Source organism: Apodemus sylvaticus, chromosome 21 (assembly GCF_947179515.1).
Source record: "Apodemus sylvaticus chromosome 21, mApoSyl1.1, whole genome shotgun sequence".
Taxonomy (NCBI): Eukaryota; Metazoa; Chordata; class Mammalia; order Rodentia; family Muridae; genus Apodemus; species Apodemus sylvaticus.
The window spans coordinates 48,796,948-48,819,928 of NC_067492.1; the positions used below are offsets into that span (position 1 = coordinate 48,796,948).

Sequence of the window (22,981 nt, forward strand, 5' to 3'; positions counted from 1 at the left end):
GTCTTATGAGAAGATCTGCCAGTGTCTGACAAATACAGAAGTGGAGGCTCACATCTACCCAATGGGCTGAGCATAGGGTCCCCAATGGAGGAGCTAGAGGAAGGACCAGTGCTGGCTGGTTTTATGTGTCAACTTGATACAGACAGGAGTTATCACAGAGAAAGGAGCTTCAGTTGGGAAGTGCCTCCATGAGATCCAGTTGTGGGGCATTTTCTCAATTAGTGATCAAGCAGGGAGGGTCCCTTGTGGGTGGTACATCTCTGAGATGGTAGTCTTGGGTTCTATAAGAGAAAAGCTGAGCAAGCCAGGAGAAGCAAGCCAGTAAGTAACATCCCTCCATGGCTTCTGCATCAGCTCCTACTTCCTGACGTGCTTGAGTTCCAGTCCTGACTTTCTATGGTGATCATCAGCAATGTGGAAGGTGTACCCATTCCTCCCCTACTTGCTTCTTGGTCATGATGTTTGTGCAGGAATAGAAACTTTGACTAAGACCGGACCCAAGGAGCTGAAGGGGCTTGCAGTCCCATAGGAGGAACAACAATATGAACCAACCAGTACCCCAAGAGGTCCCAGGGACTAAACCACCAACTAAAGAGTACACATGGACCCATGGCTCCAACTGCATATGTAGCAGAGGATGGCCTTGTTGGACATCACTAAGAGGAGAGGACCTTGGGCCTGTGAAGGCTTGATGCTCCAGAATAGGGAAATTCCAGGTCAGGACATTGGGAGGGTGGGGTTGGCGAGCAGGGGGAGAGAGGATGGGATGGGGGGGGGTTGGAGGAGAAATGAGGAAAAGGGATAACATTTGAAATGTAAGTAAAGAAAATGTCTAATAAAAAAACAAACAAACAAAAAGATTTTAGAAGTCAAAATAGAGAATTGCCTTTTAATCCCCTCAAGTACAAGATACCCAGCAAAATCCTAGGCCAGTTGTAATAGAATTTCTAACATCAATAGATACATGCAATATTGTTTTGTTCTTATTAACATTAACAAAATTAACATTTACAAAATAACAAAACTATTCACAAAGACATAAATATTATTAAAATGCTTATCATACTTGCTACTTAAGGAACCAATATAGTAAATATTTGAATGCAGTTACCTATCAACTATGATTCTAACTATCCAACTAGCTAGAATCTATTTAGGATCTATTTAGCTGTCAATTTATAACCTTTTCTCCTAGATTCTCTCTGTACAATCCTCTATTCATACACATATAGGGTCACTCAAATATGCAGATGTCTATGTGTCTCTTTGTGTACCCACATGCCTGAAACACAGCATTAGGCTTTGATAACAGAATAATACAAGAATAATCAAGCCTTCTTATATGCTTTAGAATAACAAAATGCCCTCAGAATAATGTAAAATGTCTGTATCGTGCTGCATTTTGTTCGGGAACCATAAGAAATATCATGTTCTGAAATACTTAAAAGTCACTAAGAATTAAAAGCACATGCTCAATCATCTCTCAACTACCATTTTGGGAACTTATAAAAGAAGATGAGACTGTCTCCCACTTCACAGCAGTGACTCTCAGCTTTCCCGATGCTTGCTGCCCTTAGTGCAGTTCTCATGCAGTAGTGACCTCCAATTATAAAATTATTTTTAATGCTACACTGTAACTGTAATGCTGATACTGTTATGAATTGTAATGTAAACGTCAGTTTTTTCCAATGGTCCGCTGGAGGTCAAAACCCACAGGTTAAGAACGGTTGCTCCGAAGGCTACAGTGGCCATCTTCCAAGAAGGTTCATATAATAAACGGAAAAAAATAAACATGGCAAGCAGCCCTGAAGTCATAACTGACACTATTTGACCAAAAACCTTTCATCATCCATGCCAGAGCAGTGTCAAGTTCAGTCTTGGCTTTTTCATCAAAGAGCCATGTTATTGACTCTTCTCGTTCTATCTCATTTTATCACGATTTCATCATGTTCTTTACTCAGCCAATGATTGTTGAAAAATGAGTTCTTACCTCTTGGATGAGATGTGATGGAATCTTCCGGGGTAGGGTCTGCCTCTCCATCCTTGCTACTGCTGCCTCCGGCACCTTCTTCATTCTGACCATCTCCCTCAATCAGCTTGTCGACTTTAGCGATGATGCAGTTCAGGCTCTTCCCCATGTTGGCCCACACCCTATCCTGAAGACAGTATGAAAGTCACTAAGATAGGACTAAATCATCATTCACCATCTTAGAGGAGCAGCCGAGCCTTGAGTGAACAACTACATTATCTTCACTATTTGGGTCAGATATTAAGAGAGTCCCCCAAATTCATTTTTCTCCTGCGAAAGTCAAAATTAAGTTTCATCAATTCTTCAGTTAATATAACATGTTTGAAATAATAAAATATTATGCAATTTTAACCAATAATTGAGCATAAAGTATGACAGTTTGCTAGAGATATGTCTTCTTTATCCACATAATAAAAAAGCAAAGATACAATAATATCTTAAAGAATGGCTGTCACATACATCAGGAATTCTTTGTTCTTCTGTCAGCATTTGTACAACAGACAAACCTTGCAGACTTGGGGATATATCATGACCAATACTCTCATTCTTGCATAACTACCACCAACATCTAATTCTAGAATATGTTCATCTGCCTAAACTAAAAATCTGCCTCCCTTGTTAACAAACTTCCCTTCCCCCACTCTCAACACAGTTCTGACAACCAGATCCTTAGATCTTCTGCTCATGGGTGCACTGTTTGGTGTGATGCAGCTACATAACTGATGTCATCTCAAAGATTCACTTCCTACAAAACATCTCACATCACTAAGGGAACTCTTCGCTTCTGGTGCCCCCAGTTCTGACAAGCTTGTATTTTTAGATTCATTGATTCATTAAAACTGCATTAATCTTTAAATAAATATTTTAAGAATAGTTACTTTGATAGAGGAGACCAGTTTCCCTTCTTATAATTCTTCCTACATAAGTCTGACAGACAGCTCAGGCACTGATGAGAGCAATGACTTCTGTCTCTATACAGATATGAATCAGAGGGATTGGAGGCCTTTTCCATGAAGAGAGGACTCTTTCAAGGGCTACCTCCTCTATGACTGAGCTATTTCAGAGAACCTGAATGGCTGTTTACCATAAAGTGAATACAGAATGCTAGCATACTATTGCTGGTGTACATATTTCCTTAAATTGTGCATTTTTCATCGAAGTTAATTTTTTAGAAAACTGATTTGGAAGAGGCCAAATCTAAAAGGAAATTCAACTGTATCTGAATTTGGATTATTGGATTGTTCTCTTGTAAAAGTTGAAGAGTCTATCCTCATGGGTATAGACACATTTGTTCAGTATAGCTGAGAAAGTAACAGAATTTCCTATTAAAAAGGCACAAAGTAAAGAAAGGTAATTTTGAGGATTTATGAAGCACATAAATGGGAGACTGTGGGCAAAGCACCTCATTTCTGAGGACTCACTTACAACCTAAATTTGGGATGATATTTCTTGTTCCACCTCCTTTACTATGGGGCAGTCAGAGCAAACTGATGCACTGTGTCTTGTGTGAAAGCATTCGGGGGAAGTTATTAAAATTTAGCAGGACCACTGGCAGCCTTGATCGCTTTCCTTAGTGAGTCAATCTTGCTTCATGTCACCCTACAATCTTGCCTGGGAAGTGTGTTATTAATCATAAGTAATCATAACAATCTTTTCACAAGAGGCAGATCTTTCCTTCACAGCACCAAGAGGACTTCCCCTCTCAGGGAAATTAAAGCACTAATCAAGTCTGTGGGTTGCGTCATCCTCTGGATGCTGCCTGGGGAAATGAGGTGCAGGTGCTTTGCCTAGGGGTGGGCTCACGTGTATAAGAAATACCAGGCAAAAGAAGTAGGAAGCTTGAAAACCATGCATTGTTCAGTTTTGGATTCAGTAGGGAACCTACCTACCACTCACTAACTCAATGACCTCTACTCAAAATATACCTTCACTATTACATGAACTTTATCTGTAAAATAATGAATCTAGTGGAACCTGGGAATACATTCTATTACTGAGATGAAAAAAAAAGATTCTTCTCAAATCTTCAGATTAGCTTCACATGGAAGACGAATTGTTAATTCCCTTCCTGCTGCCCACATAGAAAATATATGTTTTGTCCCTAGAGGATTCATGCTGCCTTTCTAATATAAATGCCAGAGAAGATCTGATTCCCCTCAATTCTCTGAAAAGCTGAACACAAAAATACTTAGAAAATGATTTGCTATCCACATCTCTATATGGTTCTTCATTTGCATATCCTAAGATTACAGGATTCCACTGATAGAGAACATGACTTGAGTTGCAAGCAGAGGCACTGTTATTGGCCCGAGGAGCTTGTTCACTGAACAAGGCCCTTAGCAATGCAGTAAATGTGAGGAATAGAAGTCACATACATAGTTCTTCATGTTCAGAGGACATTTTCTGAGACTGAAATGAACTATCTTGTATGCAGTCCTTATATGTAATAAGTGGATAATCAAACTTTTATTAGAACACACTCAGCAGCAGATCCTGAGCAGATCCATTCCATTCTTCATCTGTGGAAAAGAGGACCCGTCTCACTGAAGTTGGGGAAACTCTGTGCTCTGCTCATTACTGCCCCCTCTTTATGGTCTCTGCAGATTAAACTTATTGATTTGTGCCCCCCTCTAATGCCAGACTGTAAATTCTTGGAGAGTTCTGCCTTCAAACTATAGGACAGGGACTATCCCTCAATAGATTGTTTTCGAATTAAGTTAGGGGATGAAAAGGCATAAGGAAACAAGAGGGGCGTGGCTTTTGTCTATATTCACCTAGCATGCATATACTAGTTAACTTCAATGTTAAAAGCTACCAGATACTGACTTAGTGTTCTGAGAGATAGAACTTTAAACAAGAGAGGAATAGTAATATTCACCATGAATGTGGCACAAATGAACTAGAACTTCATGTTTCTTGACTCCAAAGGTTTGATTCCTCTAACAAGTTCCCAGATATTGATGGCAAACCATAACACATAGAGCAGAGTCAGGGAAGAGGCTCCCATGCAGGTTCAGAGAGACAAATATCATTCACAGTGTTAATGTTAGCCCTCAAGTATCTGAGATTGAATATGAGACCAAGAGATGCCACAGTTAACAGTAACAAACTAGTTAACATAGAGTAGACTAGTCACACACAGTCTGATATAAAAGGTATCAGGAAAGCGAAACTGAACAAAGCACTTCCACAAATGTCCATCAGGTAACAAACTCAATGGCTTGGCTAATAGAAGAGGAGGACAGGACTCATATCCATTCCATAAACGGGATGTACAGAAAGGCAAGGAGAGCAGGGACAGAAGATGATGATTCAATTATGAAACAACTCTAGGCAGTCATTTTGAAAGCAGGCAACTAAAGACTTCTTGGCAAGATTCTTAAAAGGAGTCCTTGGGTATCTGAGTTCTCTCTGAAGGGAGCCTACCCATTTAGATCTGCAAACACACATAGAAGACACTGACCAACAAGTATACCTTCTTATTCTCACGGCTATTGTCATGCCAGTCTGTGAGCCAGGCTCATTCAACTTATATTGCTGATGTCAGGTGGCCAATCCTTTCTGTTCTCCACTGCAATCATACTGTGCACTTCAGTGTGTTGTCAAGTTGAAGAAAGGCTGGCTAGTGGTTCGTGAGAAGATGCAGAGAAGGATAGAGATTTGTGAGAAGACACAGAAAGGATAGCAATGGGGCACTAACCCAAAGGGCTCAGATCTCTCTATTCTCTTCAGGCCAGAGGTGTTAAATGAAACTCAAATTCTGTGCAGCTCTCCTGTGCCCAGAGAATTTTTAAGACCAGGACTTCCTATCAGAGAGACAAATTGGAAGCCCATTCTCCAGAACTAGTACTAATTGTCCTACTGTGAAGAAGCAATGGAAGGGCACTGGGTTACTGTCTAGCCCTTATTAAATGGAGCCTGAGCTGTAATTGAGGCCATTAACCTTCACGGAGACTCCATGACTACCTTTCTCCTGAGAGGCGAAGTGGCTGTAAACTTTTTCAAGTCACTGAGGGTACCAAGCAAGTAGAAAGCTATGGTAGCATTTATTTCATTCTAAGTTAGGTGCTCATCTAGGCCCTTATTTATTTGCGGGTTAGGAAACAAGCTAACAAAAAGGTCAAAACCAGTGGCGTAATTGAAAAAGCTTGATGTAACAGGGAGAGCATTACAGCTGCCAGAGTGAACCATGAGGGTAGAAAGCAGAGTGATGACTCAGCATGCCACATGTTTATGAACCCTGCCACATCAAGAAAGATCCTGGATCAATACAGAACTTTGAAAAGACAACTCAGTAATGCTTAGCTGATCAACTTTTATGAGGCCACGTTTTCATGAGCAAGAAACTAGAACTGATGTGGATGTCCAAAATTGTGTGTGTGTGTGTGTGTGTGTGTGTGTCCATGAATACTTTCTCATTGGCCATAGCACATTACCAAGATCTTTGATTAGAAATACACAGTGAACTAACAAGGTCAATTTTAGCCTCAACTCCTCTTTGCATTTTATTCTAGACCAGCCATGTTCCTTAACAGTAAAAATCTTTGCTCCTTCTAAGGCTTGGGAGATCTTCTCTATGAATGATAATTTAAACTGTTAATTAAAATGAGTTGCACATAAGATGTTCTATAGGCACATACATGACCCAAGGTATATAGGGCTCAAACACTTATCACTTTCTGTAAGACCACTAAAAACTACCAAGATTCATGGCATCCATTGGAATACGATCTCCCAGCTTTGCCCCCTCTTGACCTTCTTGCTTCATCAACTCAGCTGCTAGTGAACACTCTTTAATTGCCCTGTCCCAACAACCAAACTGAGTCTGTCATTTACTCTTGGTCTTTTCTCAAGATTCAGATTCTGTTCATACTAATAGTCTCAGATAGTCATCTACCTTTTTTGGCGAGGAATGAATTCTCTATTCATTCTTCTTGTTTGGGTCCTTGCCCAGACCTATTATCTGTCTGTCTCCCGGTCAGGTAGAAATTAAGCTTGGCCACAAGTACTTCAGCCACCTCCACTCATCAGCATGATTATTTACTCATTCTTGATTAAATGAAAGAGAAACACCCGAGCTGGTGCCCCAGTCCAGAGCCTCTTGTAGAGCCAAAAAGACAAAGATGATTTTCATTTCTCTCTAATCTTAAAAAAATACTCTAAGGCTACTATCCCCGTGGCCCTCAAAACCTACTGTTAAAATAGATAACACATATTCACCAGACACCTGTTATGTGCTTGGTTAGTATTAAACAACAAAGATATGGAGGAACCTATATTTCTATTGTGAAGCATGCCGAGTTTTATCTCCACTTGCATACTAATAATTTCATCTCCCCTTCTCAAGATAGGGTTTCTCTGTGCAGCCCTAGCTAACCAGAACCTTGCTCTGTAGACCAGGCTGACTGCAAATTAAGAGATCTGTGTACCTCTGCCTCCTGAGTGCTAGAATTAAAGGCATGTACCTCCACCCTATGACTCAATGATTTTAGCTTTTCATGAAAAGTTGCATATTTCTTACACATCTCAATATCCTCAGACCACTGTCATCACCTGTTTTTACAGGTGATTTCACTTAAATTGAGATTATTCTAACATAACCAGTCATAACCAGGCAACTTTATGTGCACAGCTCAGCAGTTCCTTTACTCAGCTCAGGAGCATCAGTAATTTCTCCGTGGAAGAAAATCTCATTTTTTCTTATAAAATGTATTGATGTCTGAAGGCACCTGGGGTGATGATATTAATACATTTATAAGGTGGACATGTGCAAATCAATACAGTCATCAAAATATGTGAAACTAGACTAATAAATGGAAGATTTGTGATAGTATTCCCAAAGATATGGTTGCATTTAATGTAAACAGCAAATGAAAAAAATATCACCATTACTAAATATAATAGAATAAAATAGCTCAGATGGAGTTGAAGTATGACAATTGCTTGATTTGACCAATCCATCCAATCAGCTTTCCCCCACATTAACACATAACAATACCTTTAAACTGCATGTTAAGTGCTATAAAGCAGGGACTGAAGTTGAAAGCATTAACCATAGGTGGAGGAAATGTAGGTTAGACCAAGATTTCATGAATATACATGCACATAAAGATCTCATTTGGGGTTTCTTTTCTTTAATAGAACATTTGTGCATTTTAATGGGCAGCCATGAACTTTGCTTAATCGCCTTTTGTAGACTTGAATAGTGGCTGAGTATTCCAAGCACATATCTCCTGGGTGAAATGAACTGGAGAGGTTCAGGAATACTTCCCATCCATCAAGGAAACAAAAGATAGACTATGTTCACTTGCCATGTAGGGACTAACTAGCTAGGCTGCTCTTTTGTGCTCTTTCTGATGCTGGGAGTGACTGCTCCGAGGACCTCATTTTAATCACAAAACAAGACTGTTGCATAGTGTGGCAGAGGGAGGGAAGGCAAAAAGGTGGGACAAGGGAAAGAATGTCTTTGAGTGAAATATTTATTTAAAATGACTGAATTTTTAAAAAGAGACAGGACTTTATAATCTGAGGAATACCAAGCAGAATGAAAACTGCTACCACCAAATTTCTAGGACGTTGAAGTTCTCATAGACCTTGGTGCAGTCATCTCAGATGCAGGACTTTTAGAGTTTTCCGTCTCTCTGCTGAGGGATGAAGAGCCACTGCAGTGCTTAAGAGTGGGGCGTGGAGTAGAATAGTCATTTTGGTGTTGGAGCATCAATAAATAAGAAGCAAGGCTGCCCGTGCTTCGGTAGCTGTCCCTTGCAGGAAGCACTAAGTAGTCTCAGCACTTTAGGAAGAGAAAGCACATGAAGAAGGGGTGGAAAAGTGAGATGAGGGACAGGGGAAAAACTGAAGGTGAAGAAATGGGACTCGGTGGATTTGATCAAAATGCATTAACATGACTGTATGAAATCATAAATAATAACCGCAACTTTCACAAAATTTTATCCTGACAAAGAATAATATGCTTCAGAAATGTTAATAGAAGCTGTGAAATCTTGAAGCAAAGGAGTGGAGGAGCTACCTGGGGACGTCTCATCACTTGGAGAAGAAAAATTGTAAAAGAATTAATGCGTTCTAATATTAAAAAATATAGTAGACATATGCATATAATTATAAGAAATTAAAATCTTATATTTCTCAAAATAATAAGATAAATATGTGACAATTTGAAGGCTAATTTTTAAGGAAATTAATTTACCGTATAACTGTGTACTGATCACCATTGGTTTACAAGCTGTTTCGCTAGCTGATAAAGCAATAGTGAACAAGAAATTGAATAAACTTCCTTTAGAAGTTTATTAGGTGCACAAAGAATATTTTAAAAGGAAATAGAAGCAACTTCCTATAATTCAGAATTTCATAGGCTATGTGTAGATGGGATCCCAGAGTAATTAGTAAGCAATATCATTTAAATTTGAAAGTATATGTAAATACATGTGATGGCTATGTTAAAAATATTAGAAGTGAATGGTCATATTCTAGCATGTAGATTTCTAACCTACAGGGTGTTGCTGATGAAGACACTTAATCATGTGTTAGTTAGTGTCAGGCTGACTATAAGGATTACTTACCTCTAAGGAATAAAGAGGGTTTAATACCTTTTTATGTCATGGCTTTATATAACATAACTCTAGCTAGTAAGAAAACAGAGAGAAATAGGTTTTGAATATCAATTCGTATAGGCACCACTATGTTTGCATTGACTCTGAACTTCTAGTCACTACAGAGGAGGTAAAGGGTGGACAGGGCAGACTGCAGGAGGCAACCAGAATGCAGACTACTGCTACCTGATTATGGGGTTACCTGGCTGAATGTGGATTGTCCTGAACATTGTTTTGTGAGCTTCCACTACTTAGGGTAATATAAGTGTATTTATCAGCACTCCCACAAATGTAAACATTTGTGTTTGTCCCGGACATCCCTAGGCAAAGAGCACAGCATAGCATTTGTAAGAACTCTTTCAGAAAGCCATCTATAGAAATCTAGTTCTAAAGCAAAATATTTGGCATCACTGAGTTACAGAGGAGCCTTCATTAATTTTCAGATTGTATTTGGACCTGATTAATGGAACTTTTGATATGAATATTACTATGGATTTGACTTCATAGGTTCTAAACATAACACTCATTTATTTTCTTCTTTGAACATAAGTACATGTATCATGAAACAGAAAAGAAACTGTATGCTAGCTTAGGAAAGATTACATTTTATTTATGAAATCAGGTTTATGACTAATTTTAAATCTTGTATTTCCTTGCTATATTTGAACAACATTTATACAGAGAGATGCAGTGCCTTGTAATGTGTCAATGTGCATGCATTTCCTAATATTTAAGTCAAGTAAATACACATTCTCTCAAACCTTGATCTTTTTCTATGGTAAAAACTTTCAAATGTGTAGCTTTTGGAAATGTGCAGTGTGCATCCATGTTTCCTACAGCAATTCTTCTCTTGAGGGGCATCCTGCAACTTGTTGTTCCCAGAATAAACATTAATTCATGGGTACAACATGAAGCAGACATCAGTTCAGTAATTTGAATGCTGAAATGTAATTCAATGTCAAATGATAGTTTAGGATATTTCCAATAAATGGAACGGTTTCACTGGCTGTGTGCCTCACTATAAAGGATCAGGATTTAAAGATCAAGTAAACTATTTATTTGACTAGGAATAGCCAGATTTAGCTCCAAACCCACCAATGCAGTAATGCTGGAATTAAACCACAGTGTTGTAGAGAATGGTGTAATTACTGAAGCCACAAAATCTGGGACAGCCTAATAGTTTGGTTAGATGGTGTGCTTTCATATTCTGGACAAACTAATTTTGGGATCCCAGCTGCTAGAAGCATCTGTTCTAGCGGGGTACAGAGATAATACAATATGTCATCTTCCCTGGCTGAAAGATGAAGGATGCTCTGCTAGTCAATTTCCTGGCACATATTGCCATGAAATATTCTCTAAATATTCCATTGGGGTTTCATTGTTTGCTAACTCTTTAGGAAAACAAACCTGTAGAGCATTCAATCATTTAATAACTAAAATTTAGCAAATAACAGGCATTTTCTTATATGGCTCATTTCAATTTCAACCTCTGCTATATCTGCTTAAAAATTATCAGCCATGTTCCTGTTATCAGTTTCTCTCAAGAAACCTAGTTGAAACAGATACACACGCACGCGCGCGCGCGCGCGCGCGCGCGCGCGCACACACACACACACACACACACACACACACAATGTAGGGTTAACAGAAGTTCTTTTTCATGATTACAAAGAAAATATTGTTAGATGCATTAAAATGGACTCAAGAATAATTTACCAAGATGTATTCACTTCTCAGATGTTTGTTAGGCTTCAAGCTATGTTACTGTTACAGTAAACTTCAGGACGCCAAGCGAAGTCAGCAGAGTTTTTACCAAATGGACCTGTGCAATCTTATCTTCAAATTGAAGCCTACTTAAGTCATCAGAGAACATTTTTGTATGTCACTTAAACCTGATTGCATTCATTCAAAACAGTTGCTTTCTGGTGTTGACTATATTAGTAATCAATCCTGGTACTTTTATAACAACTAAATAAGAAAAGTAATAATACTAACTTATGTCACAAATAATGTACTAGCACCTCTAAAGACATTTGTATTATTTACATTTTCTCCAGGTTTCCTATGTCAGTCAGCGGTAAAGAACATTTTGAATATGATATGACATGGCTACTATGACTGCTGAGTGATTTTTCTTTTTATGGCGATTACGGAGATTTTTGTTGAACACTGTTTGCTGGAGAAAATCAGTGAGAATGCTACATAATTATCAACAATGATTAGCAAGATAAAATATTTGGAGGAGGGAATTAGAATTGAGTTTACAGAGTGTGAGTTTTTATCAATTTAAAAAATAAGAACAAGCAAAATTAATAATAATAATGGCAAATATCTGTGCATTGTGTCTTAGTCACAACCATCCCCACAATGGTCACACACTCAGTTCCCTTTGTTAAATGGTTAACTTCTGTTCTCATGTTCATTTCCAGAATGGCGTCTGAAGCCTCCCTCTGACATGAAACTCTTGCATCTTTCTATGTGGACCTCTCAGGCTGCTTTACACAATAGCCACTGGTTTTCTAGGTTTCTGAATGCACTGTAGGCTCTAAGTGGCCCCAGGGTGTCCTGAGGGCCTCCCATGTACAAGTGTAATGACTCGGGAGGAATGTCCATTCTGAATGAAGGAAAGGGCTCTCTGTAAACCTCCCCACCCAATGACTTGGATCTCTCTTCTTTCTGCATCATAGGACAATCTAACTTCAAACTGGGTTGGATGAAATCCTATTGCCAGAGAAAGTATTCCAACCTTTGTTTCAACATTTTTATTTGTTAACTCTGAGCTATCATTGAAGACCTATTTGGCTAATCTTCCCATATGTTAATAATATAATTATACATATGTGTATAATCACACATATTAGCATATAATATGTTAACATATATGCTAATGATATATTATACATATATTTGTATTACTTCTACATGTCTCTAGAGATAGATTTGGATGTCATAATAAGACTCTAAATCACAAATTCTCACCAAGAACCATATATCAGTAACACTGCCACTAAATCTGACTAGACCTGCCCAGGCATCACCAGAAAATGACAAACCACCTCTTGTACATACGCCCTAAGAGCTAAGCAGAACAGGTACAGATTTCATTTTACAGCTGAGAAAATTGAACTTGAGCGAGGTTAAGAGGCATACACCTCTTGGAGCTCTGAATAAATTGAAGAAGGTGAGGTTAAATTGAAGAAGTATCTGACTTGCTCTTTTGAAATGCTGCCATGTGGGAAAAGCAATCTTCATCAGCAACCACAACACTTATTCAGTGCTTACCTCGAGAAGGCTGGAAGTATGTATGCTTCCTGTGGTAGAAACTGTACCAAAAGAAAGATCAGCTGCTATCTCAAAGGCCCTCAAACGCGGTGTTAGAGATCTGGCCTTTCAAATACCCTAGCCTAAACACTCTAAAATTCCAGGAAAGAAAGGGAAAAAAAAGGGTTAAGTAAAAACTAAACATCTAGTGCAGCCAGACCACTTATTTTCTTAAGCCTGTGATACAATGAAGGGATGGACTCCAGTGTGCACTCGGGGGATGTGTGTGGTAGGACTCAATACAGCTCACTGTCCTTCCTGCCTCTGGCCTTGCTGGGCCTCCTGTCCTACTCTATGTCAGTTCCTCTCAGACTGCTTGTTTCTCCTTTTAATTCACCTTCACCGGTAATTATCCCAATACATATAAAGGACATCTGATGTCAAAATCCCTGTAAGCAATATCTGTTTCATCACAGAACCACAAGCAGGTTGGATTTAAGAATCTTTACATCTACTCTCAATTAAACATGAGTATGTGGCTTTAAAGTATGCACATATGTAAATCTTTACCTAGCAACAAAGGAAATACTTATATCTACTAGGGCTGATAAGATTTACTGATTAGTCTCTCTCTCTCTCTTTTTTTTTTAGGTTGGCATTTTCTTTTTTTATTTAAATTTATTTATTTATTTTTTACACTCCATGTTTTATTTCACTCCCCTCCCCCGAGCCCCGTCCACCCTCCAAATGTTTCACATCCCATACCTCCTCCCCACCCTCTTGTCTCCATGTGGATACCCACCCCTCCACCCCACCTGACCTCTAAACCCTCTGGGGCCTCCAGTCTCTTGAGGGTTAGGTGTATCATCTCTTTTTTTTTTTATTCGATATATTTTTTATTTACATTTCAAATGATTTCCCCTTTTCTAGCCTCCCATTCCCCGAAAGTCCCATAAGCCCCCTTTTCTCCCCCTGTCCTCCCACCCACCCCTTCCCACTTCCCCGTTCTGGTTTTGCCCTATACTTCTTCACTGAGTCTTTCTAGAAAAAGGGGCCACTCCTCCTTTCTTCTTGTACCTCATTTGATGTATGGATTATGTTTGGGGTATTCCAGTTTTCTAGGTTAATATCCACTTATTAGTGAGTGCATACCATGAGTCACCTTTTGAGTCTGGGTTACCTCACTTAGTATGATATTTTCTAGCTCCATCCATTTGCCTAAGAATTTCACGAATTCATTGTTTCTAATGGCTGAATAGTACTCCATTGTGTAGATATACCACATTTTTTGCATCCTCTCTTCTGTTGAGGGATACCTGGGTTCTTTCCAGCATAAATAGGGCTGCTATGAACATAGTAGAGCATCATCTCTTAATAACACAGATCAGGCAGTCCTCTACTGTATGTGTGTTGGGGCCTCATATCAGCTGGTTTATGCTGCCTATTTGGTGGTCCAGTGTTTGAGAGATCCCGGGGGGGGGGGGGGTCCAGATTAATTGAGACTGCCGGTCCTCCTACAGGGTCTCCCTCCTCCTCAACTTCTTTCAGCCTTCCCTAATTCGACAACAGGAGTGAGCCACTTAATGTTACTTATCTTTTTAATGATTAAGTTACTTATTTACTTTATATCTCACAGTTTCCCCTCCTTCCTCTCCTCCCAGTCCTTCTAAGTCTCACCTTGACTCTCATTTTATCTGTCCCTTCTCCCCTTATACTTAGAAAATGGGGGGCCTCCCGGGAGTAAGGACACCACAAGAAAAGTACAGAATCTACTAACCTGGTCCCATAGGAGCTCCCTGAGACTGAAATGCCAACCATAGAACGTGCATGGGACAGACCTAGGCCCTCTGCACAGATGTAACAGTAGTCCAGCTGGGTCTTCGTGTGGGACTCCTAAAGTAGGAGCAGGGGCTGTCTCTGACTACATTGCCAGCCTTTGGATCTCTTTTCCCTAACTGGGGTGCCTTGTCTAGCCTCAGTAGAAGCTGTGCCTAGTCTCATAGCAACATGATATGCCAAGACTGGTTTATGTCCATGACTTTTCAGTCTTTGTATACAAAAGTTTTAAAAATTTTAGCTTAGAAATGAGTAAGGAAATGTATTATAGGATTTTGTAATTTTGGTAACATAATTCAATGACTTATTTATGGTTATGCACATGATATATTTGATAATAAATACATATCGATAACAAATCATTTTGATCAGGAATACAATTTTCACATTCAACTTGATCCTAAGAGAAAGCTTGTCCTATCTATCCACAATTATGTTGTGATTTCTATGTCATGATAATTATGTTGAGATCTTTCCAGGATGTGAAAATATTCTGAATATGTTTTTGTGCAACAAAGTTTTTTATTTTTTTGTGTGATCTTTGCTTATGCTTTAAATATAAAATAGACACAGGAAAAGCAGGTTTTCTTTTGGGCATATTTGGGATATATGTATGTATGTATATATATATATGTATGTATATGCATATATAAAACTACTTTCCATATATATAATAAGTAAAGCTTTCTTATTATGGTACCTGTATTTCTTTGCACTAAACCATGAGATCAAATGGTGTGAGGAGACTTACCCACTCTTCCTCATCATAGTCAGAATGATGTGGTATGGAGTCTTGTCTTCTAAGCTGTGGGGTATCATGCTGGGTACTTTTCTCCTCTGTGCTGACCTTAGGAGAGGGTGGCTTCTTAAGAATGCCTCCTGGCCTTGCAGTGTAGAGAGCTAGAAGAGCACTCCTGACCAGCTGATCCTTGAAGGCGTGAACAAAAAGTTCAGTCTGCAAAGAAATTGACAAGGCTTAGAAACCCACAGTAGGCATCTCTGTATAAAGCTGTAAAAAGGTCAATTGCAGATTTGTTGGCACTTAAGAGGTGTATGTGGTGGAAAGGCCCAGGCGCCAAGGAGGGAGAGTGATTCACACAGTTCAATGGGAAATAGTTTGGCTTTGGGATGCTGCCAAAGATTGGAGTCCTCCTGTTTTAAAGTAAATGCTGAGGTTTTAAATGTACTATAAACACCATCTGTCTCCTCAGCCTTCTCTCTTTGAGCTCCACAATCTTCGTAGATATATTTCACTGGGGATAATCATTCCAACAACTACCTACTGTATCTCTCAAGTAAGCCCAAACATACCCCAAAATAAAATCTGAATATGTTATAAAACAGAAGCAATGAATACAGAAAAAAAATAAAATACTTCGTTGCAAAAAATATGTATATTCAGGATATTTTCACATCATGGAAAGATCTCAATAGAAGAGACAAAAGAGCAGTCTTCCCTATGAAAATATTTGCTTTTTATAATTTATTATCATCCTCGAACTGTCTTCTTTACCACATTATGCCAGTAATGTGGTGTTAATGAAGTTAAGGTGAAATTTTGTGTGGTATATTTTACAAGCTAGTGACAAATACCCAGTAAGTACTAGAATATCAGCAGCTTCCCAGCAGTAAAGAACTTTCCAGCTGTACTTTGTAATTTTCTGATGAGATGTTTAATAGCTGCATGCTGTAATAGACTGATAGATGCAGTAATTGATTTTCTTTAATATAGTAAGCATAGCATGTTGTGACCTAACACCATGTTCAAACAGTACAGAGACAAGACAACATTGACTACTGTGGTTCATCGCTTGTAGTCAGTTAGGAAAGGATCCTTAACCTAACAGGTTTTTGTTATTGTTGTTGTTTGAGGGTAATTGATATCATTCTTTAACTTCTGATAACACTAACTTAATTACTGCTACATTTCAAAGTAACTGTTTCTTGGTCTACTATCAAAATCTAATCAACAGTGCCATGGGTAACTTAAAATTAGTAAACTTTCTCTGTATCTTCTTGTAACTGTCAGTAATTAAAGAAAATCAGGTAATCGCTATGTTAACAAGTATCCAAAACTATTTATTATACTTCTATATTTTCTTCCAATTGATTGTAACATTTCTAGAGCTGGGACAGAGCTTGTGGCTGATCATTAATCAGATATAAAACTATATTAGCTGCTTTAGTTGTTGTGGTGTGGTACTATAACCTAGGCAATTTACAAAAAAAAGAGAATTTGTTTGGGATGTAGCATTTTACGTGAGTCCATGGCCCTCAGGGTGAAAAGCATGATGGGGAGGCAGCCATGATGCAAAATGAAAAGCTGGCACAGATGTGGGTTTTGGAAATGTCAAAACCTTCTTCCTGTGACAAATCCATCAACAAGGCCAGATCTCTGCTTACAATATCCTAAACAGTTCCACTGACTGGGAACTAAATTTCACATGTATGAACTTGTGTAGGAAATTCTCAAACAAATCACTATGAAAGAAAGAAAAGGAAAAAAGGGAAGGGGGAGAAGAAGGGAGGGAGGGAGAGAGGGAGGGAGGGAAGGAGGCAAGAAGAGAGGGAGGGAGGAAAGGAGGGAGGGAAGACAGTAAGACTATGGTCTTTGTTAACTTTCTTTTGATTCTTGGCCCAAATAAAGCAAGTTCTCAGCTGTCTCCCAAACTCAGTAGTCTTTCCACATTCCATTCCAAGCACCACTTACAAGCAGTCCAGACATCATCTGTGCCCCATCTCTAATTCTGAGTCCCCATACATTTTGAAGATGAACATGTTTCAGAACTAAACTTTCCTGCTACAAACTACCCATGGAATTATTACTGCTGCAAAAGTTTACTGACTCTTGTCAACATTCAACAGGTAAATTAGTCACCTTGTAAGAAAACAATAAATGTGAAAAACTAGACATAAAACATTAACATTTGGAACTGAAAAAAAAAACATTAACATTTGGGAAATACTTTAAAATAAATTATGAAACATCAGCTGGCTTCTATTAGAAAAGCACATGCAGTAAGCATTAGAATGACTAAGGAAGATGCATAATAAATAATAATGAAAAAATTAGATACGCGGTGCTCTATCCAGTTAGTGGGAATAAAAATGGATAAAGATGCTGTTCACATCATTTCCAATAACCTGGAAATACCAATCAATGCTACTTTAATTATTAAAAATGTGAATTTACGCCCATAATGGTTAGCCAAACTTTTTACTTCTTGCTAATTACTTTCTTTTCAATATACTCTTAGCTGGGTTTCTCTGCATTCCTACTACTATACCTGTGGTTCCTGCAACATGTGCATGACTGCCCTGTAGAGGCATGGCTATTCATACCAACTAGAACCTTCTACAGTGCTTTTGATTACTTTTCCCCAAACATGGACACACAGACTCTCTTCTTCACTTTTTAAAATAATACTTGGAAGATAATGCAATACTGTCTTGAAGACTATCTACAACCAGAATTGTCCTATGACAGCTACATAAAAGGAGATAATAAAATCTACATACACATCCATAAGAGGTGAGCTCTGACGTTTTTTGTTTATGGAAAACCTTTTCTGGGTCATCAGAAGCTCTCTTGGCCTTTTGAAACCTGCACACAGTCACATTTGACTTTTTAAAAAATTAAATATTTCATTTGCAAGATTCATGTGGCTTGGGGAAAATGTCTTATTTTTCTTGATAAGCACTAACTGAGATGAGTAGAAGTTAGATAATTTATGATCAAAATAGTAGTTTCAGGATTAGGTCACTTAATACAAATCATTGACATCTTGCTATTCTTGTAACTGGACAGTGATAGCATAAGACTAGAGATAGTATAAAACTAGAGAAGTTAAATTCACGAGAATGTTTTGATCTTTACTGAGTTACTAATTTACATTAAATGCAAAATAAAACAAAGACAAAAACAATAAAGCTGACTAAATGTTGTAAAAGGAGTAGGTCAAACAATTTAATCGAAATGTTGGCTTAGTGATATAGTGAACAATAAAAGAATAAACTCTGAACCTAAGGATATTCTACTTCATATGTTCTCAGAACTTTTAAAATACAAAGAAAAGAAGTGAGATATTTTACCCTTATGGCATTTTTGAAGTTCATATTTCCATGTTACTAATCTTCAAGGCAAACACAGAACTATCTTAAAGTTTAATATCACTAAAATTTAGTTCTCTTAGGAACGCCTGAAGAAAATGTCCTGGGTCTCTGAATATTAATGACTGAAGAGTGGCTAAGATCTGTTCATTTAAGACTATACTTTCCACTAGAGGACATAACAAATTCAGCAAAATCTGTTCTTTTCAGAATTTCATTCTCATTAAAAATGAGTTCAAGGCAATGCCAACCAGATTCCATCTGTAATATAGAAGTAACTTGTCTCATAAGTAGGTGACAGCTATTTTAATAATCATGTATACAGCAAGAAAAACCATTTATTTTTATATTTGATATGTCTTCTTTATTTGAGAGTAAAAATGCTTTATTTCAATGTTCACATATCTATATCTTTTCAAAATTTCTTAAAGAAAATCATACTGAGCAGCCAGGGGATCCCTGACACCCTGGGTGTTCATGGGATCAGCCAGGGGTTCACTGATACCCAGGGCCTTCATGCATCATGTACTTAACTCTGGAAAACCATTTAACCATTTTCTCAGTTTATACTAAATCACACTTCTGACCTGAAAATGTTGTAGTTTGCTATAAACTATAAAGTTTTCTCTTCTATTTACACTCCTTTTTTTTTTTTTACTGAATTTTTGTAAGTTTTCTTTTTGTGCCAGGAACCTTAATTACTCTCTCAAAAGCCTTCTTTTTCCTCTCACGGTGATATAACGTCCCCACACAGCCTCAGTTATCATCATCCTTACGCACGAATTTCTGAGACCCATCTCCACCATTTAATCATCTTAATCATTATCAGCGAGTTGAGGTCCTTATGTTTTAAGAGCTGCAATGGGGACTGGAAGTAGGATTTTGCATCTGTTTTGTTTCCTTGCAGTTGTGTTCTAAGCTATTCTGCCAGATGATGTCATTGTTTTTCAGCAACCCAGAATGCAAATTCCTGGAGCATTTTTTTCCTGACCTCTTTATGCTGGATTGCTCCCCAGTGTCTTCTACTGAAATTGTCCCAGTAAGATAAGAATCAGACCTTTCCTTTATATCTTCCTTTTGCAGTCCAGTAGACACTCCCCAACAGTACCTTTATGGGGTGATTTACTTTTTAAATGCCCTTCCTCCCCTCTCTCTTTTCCAGGATGTTAGTTAAAAGCGACATATATTGAAATGTAAACTCCTGAGTCTTAGCACTAAATAATAGAACATATTTTAAATGTTTAACAAGGTTGATTAGATGCACAACTTAGTGATGCTTGATACTGACCGGTAATGCAAATATATATCATGATTCTGTCTATTGATACAGGAATGACCTGCACAAAGCAGATATCCTTAACTTGACTTTCTTTGTGCCAGAAGAATGAATTTACTATCTCCTAAATTGTCTGTCTCTGAATGTGGGTATAGGTGTGGGTGTGGGTATGTGTGGGCCCATACCGTAGCACCTGTGCAGACATCAGAAGATGATCAGAGTCTTGGTCTCTTTCACTGGGTCTTTCTTTAGTTGTTTGTACTATGTTCACCAGAGTACCTGGGCTGTGAACTTCATGAGATTCTCCAGCACACTTTCCATCTCACTATAGGAGTTCTTGAAATACTTCTCTATGCCTCTGAACCCTGCATTCCATGAGTTTCAGGAAATACAGACCTATGTCTTCACACTTGCACAACAAGCCCTTTCCCTAAGGAGCCATCTCCCCAGCTGGAAGAATAAACTATTGGGGAAATAACTAGGTATTAATTAGGTGGCTAGGTATCAGGGCTGTATGAAGGAGAATTTTCATTCTCCATTTTTTTATTTACATATACAGTGTTCTGCAAGCTGCTTCATTTAATAGGTGGCTAGTGGAATCTCATTTGCATTTCCTATTTCAATAGGTGGCTAGTGGAATCTCATTTGCATTTCCTATTTTAATAGGTGGTTAGTGGAATCTCATTTGCATTTCTCTGCCAGGGAAACAGGATGCTGAGAAACTTTGCATGTACTTACTTCCCAGTCATAAATATTTTTGTGGTGGAGTGTCATTTAATCTCTTTCCCTTTATTAATTGGGTTGCTTATCTTATTAAGTTGCATGAACACTTTATATACTCTGATACAGGACCATTATGAGACATATATTTTCCATATATTTTTCCAAGTTCATGACTTGCCTTTTCTGGTTTTGTTTTGTTTTTGTTTTTAATTAAGTTTTCTGGAGGTCAGAGAACACCTTCCAAGAATCACTATTTTCCCAACCACCATGTGGTGGCTGAGAGGAGAGATACTCTCCTCCCCTTCCTTGTCCCTTGCCACCTATGGAAGGCAAGAGAGCTGGCCCCAGGGTCATGAGACTGGGAGAGTTGGCTGTGGTTGCAGGGTTGCTCCAAGGGTGTGAAAGTGGGAGAGCCCGCCTTCAGGCTGGCAAGTTCAGATGCCTCTCAGGCCTGGATCCAGGGCTTTGAATTGATCCATCCCAATATTTACACCATTGATGAACTGCTAGAGTGCATGAAAGGCCAATTCCTACAGATCCAAAACAACAGAATCTCCATGACACAGGCAACAACAGGATGTGCAAGATGTGTCTCAGTGAGGTTCCAGGACTGGTAGAGTAGCAGAAGCCAGCGGCCTTGTACCAGACTGACAAGTCATTGAAAAGAACATTCGCAAGCAAAGAGGTGTGGACAGAAGTGTATACTGTGTGACAGGCTGTGACACACACACTACAGCTTCCACAATGAGATTTAGTTCCTCTTGTGGATGGAGGATGGAGACAAGAGGTGGGAAAGCTGAGTGGGATTGGAGCACATGATGTGAAATTCACAAAGAACCAATAAAAAGTGTGTGTGTGTGTGTGTGTGTATCCATACCACTATTTGAAAAACAACTTTTAATGTATAGTGTTTGTTTTCCTGGACATGTGTAGTTTATTCATAAACATACATGAGTCATTCAAGTAAAGACATAAATGCACTCCATTATAGAGCTCCACAGCTGTTTATGTTAAGTCCTATCTTCCTTAAACTACACTGTGTTCCAGTAAACTCAGAGTTCCCAAAATCGAGACCCTGTGTTTTCATTGCGAAGTACAGTTCAAATTCCCTCTCCTATACTACAGCCTGAAAACAGCCTTAGGCAGTAAGCTGGACATGAACAAAGATTTCCCCTGTTCTGTGCTTTAGAAAGCCCGGAGCCCATCCTTGTTGAGGAGGCAGATGCAGAGATTCAGACACAAGTCAAAAGCCTAACGTCAGGATGTCACTGTCTTTGTTTTTCTGCTCCCCTCTTTACCAATGAATATAATTTTTCATTGTATATTATTTCAATAATTAAATATTTACAATTTGATAGGGATTTTGGAAAGCAGAAACATAAATTCAAATCCTCAAGTTTCAACTGAATTTGAGGACATATTCTTGCCCTCCATGTATATATATATTTTTAACAACCAATAGTAAACAAACCAGCCTTCTCCTTTCCACCATACTTCCAGGGATAGTGGGACAGGAGATAGACCTAGGGATGATTGAAGTGGACAAACAATGCGAAAATCCCTCTTAGTACCTAAGTGGCCAAAATGGTATTCTCTTCAATACCACAAATCGCTCTAACTTCTGAAAGATTGGCTGCTGGTGCTGGCAGTATAGAAAGAAATTTAAAGAAATCTTGAGTTTCAGAAAAAAAAATGTTCCTTATTCTCTGACCATGATCAGTTTACAGTACCCTGTGGTTGAAGAGATGCAAGGACTACAATTTTCCTGCACGTTGTGAGCTTAGCCTCCAAGATTTACATTTTAACTACTTTAAGCATTGCAATATTGTGAAACACCCCCATTCTTTGAGGATCTGTGGCTGTAAAAGTTAACAGCCATGTCTATATAGAAATTATCTTATAGCATCAAGTACACTACCATGCACAATTAAGTGCTCAATGGCTTTTTTTGCTGAGCAGGACAATAATGACTTCTATGGAATGGAGGGAAGAGGTTTACATTTGAAGGCTAATGTCACTCATACTTCTTATCTATGGGACATCTATATACTATCTGTATTCTCCTTAACTTTTCATTTGAATTTATTTACATTACATTATTTCATTGAATTCTGTTCATCAAAGAGATTGTATTTTAAG

The 22,981-nt window shown here is 38.4% G+C and overlaps 1 protein-coding gene across 11 annotated transcripts in view; it reads right to left on the reverse strand.

Annotated features, from left to right (window-relative positions):
- The window catches only part of Inpp4b (inositol polyphosphate-4-phosphatase type II B), a 762,101-nt gene that overhangs the window by 114,129 nt on the left and 624,991 nt on the right, over positions 1–22,981 (reverse strand). For all 11 annotated transcript variants that reach the window (XM_052167328.1, XM_052167331.1, XM_052167337.1 and 8 more), the window contains 2 exons: positions 15,485–15,688; positions 1,991–2,156 (listed from right to left, as the gene is read on the reverse strand). In XM_052167328.1, coding sequence (XP_052023288.1) covers positions 1,991–2,156; positions 15,485–15,688 — 370 coding nt within the window. The remainder of the gene's footprint in view (positions 1–1,990; positions 2,157–15,484; positions 15,689–22,981) is intronic.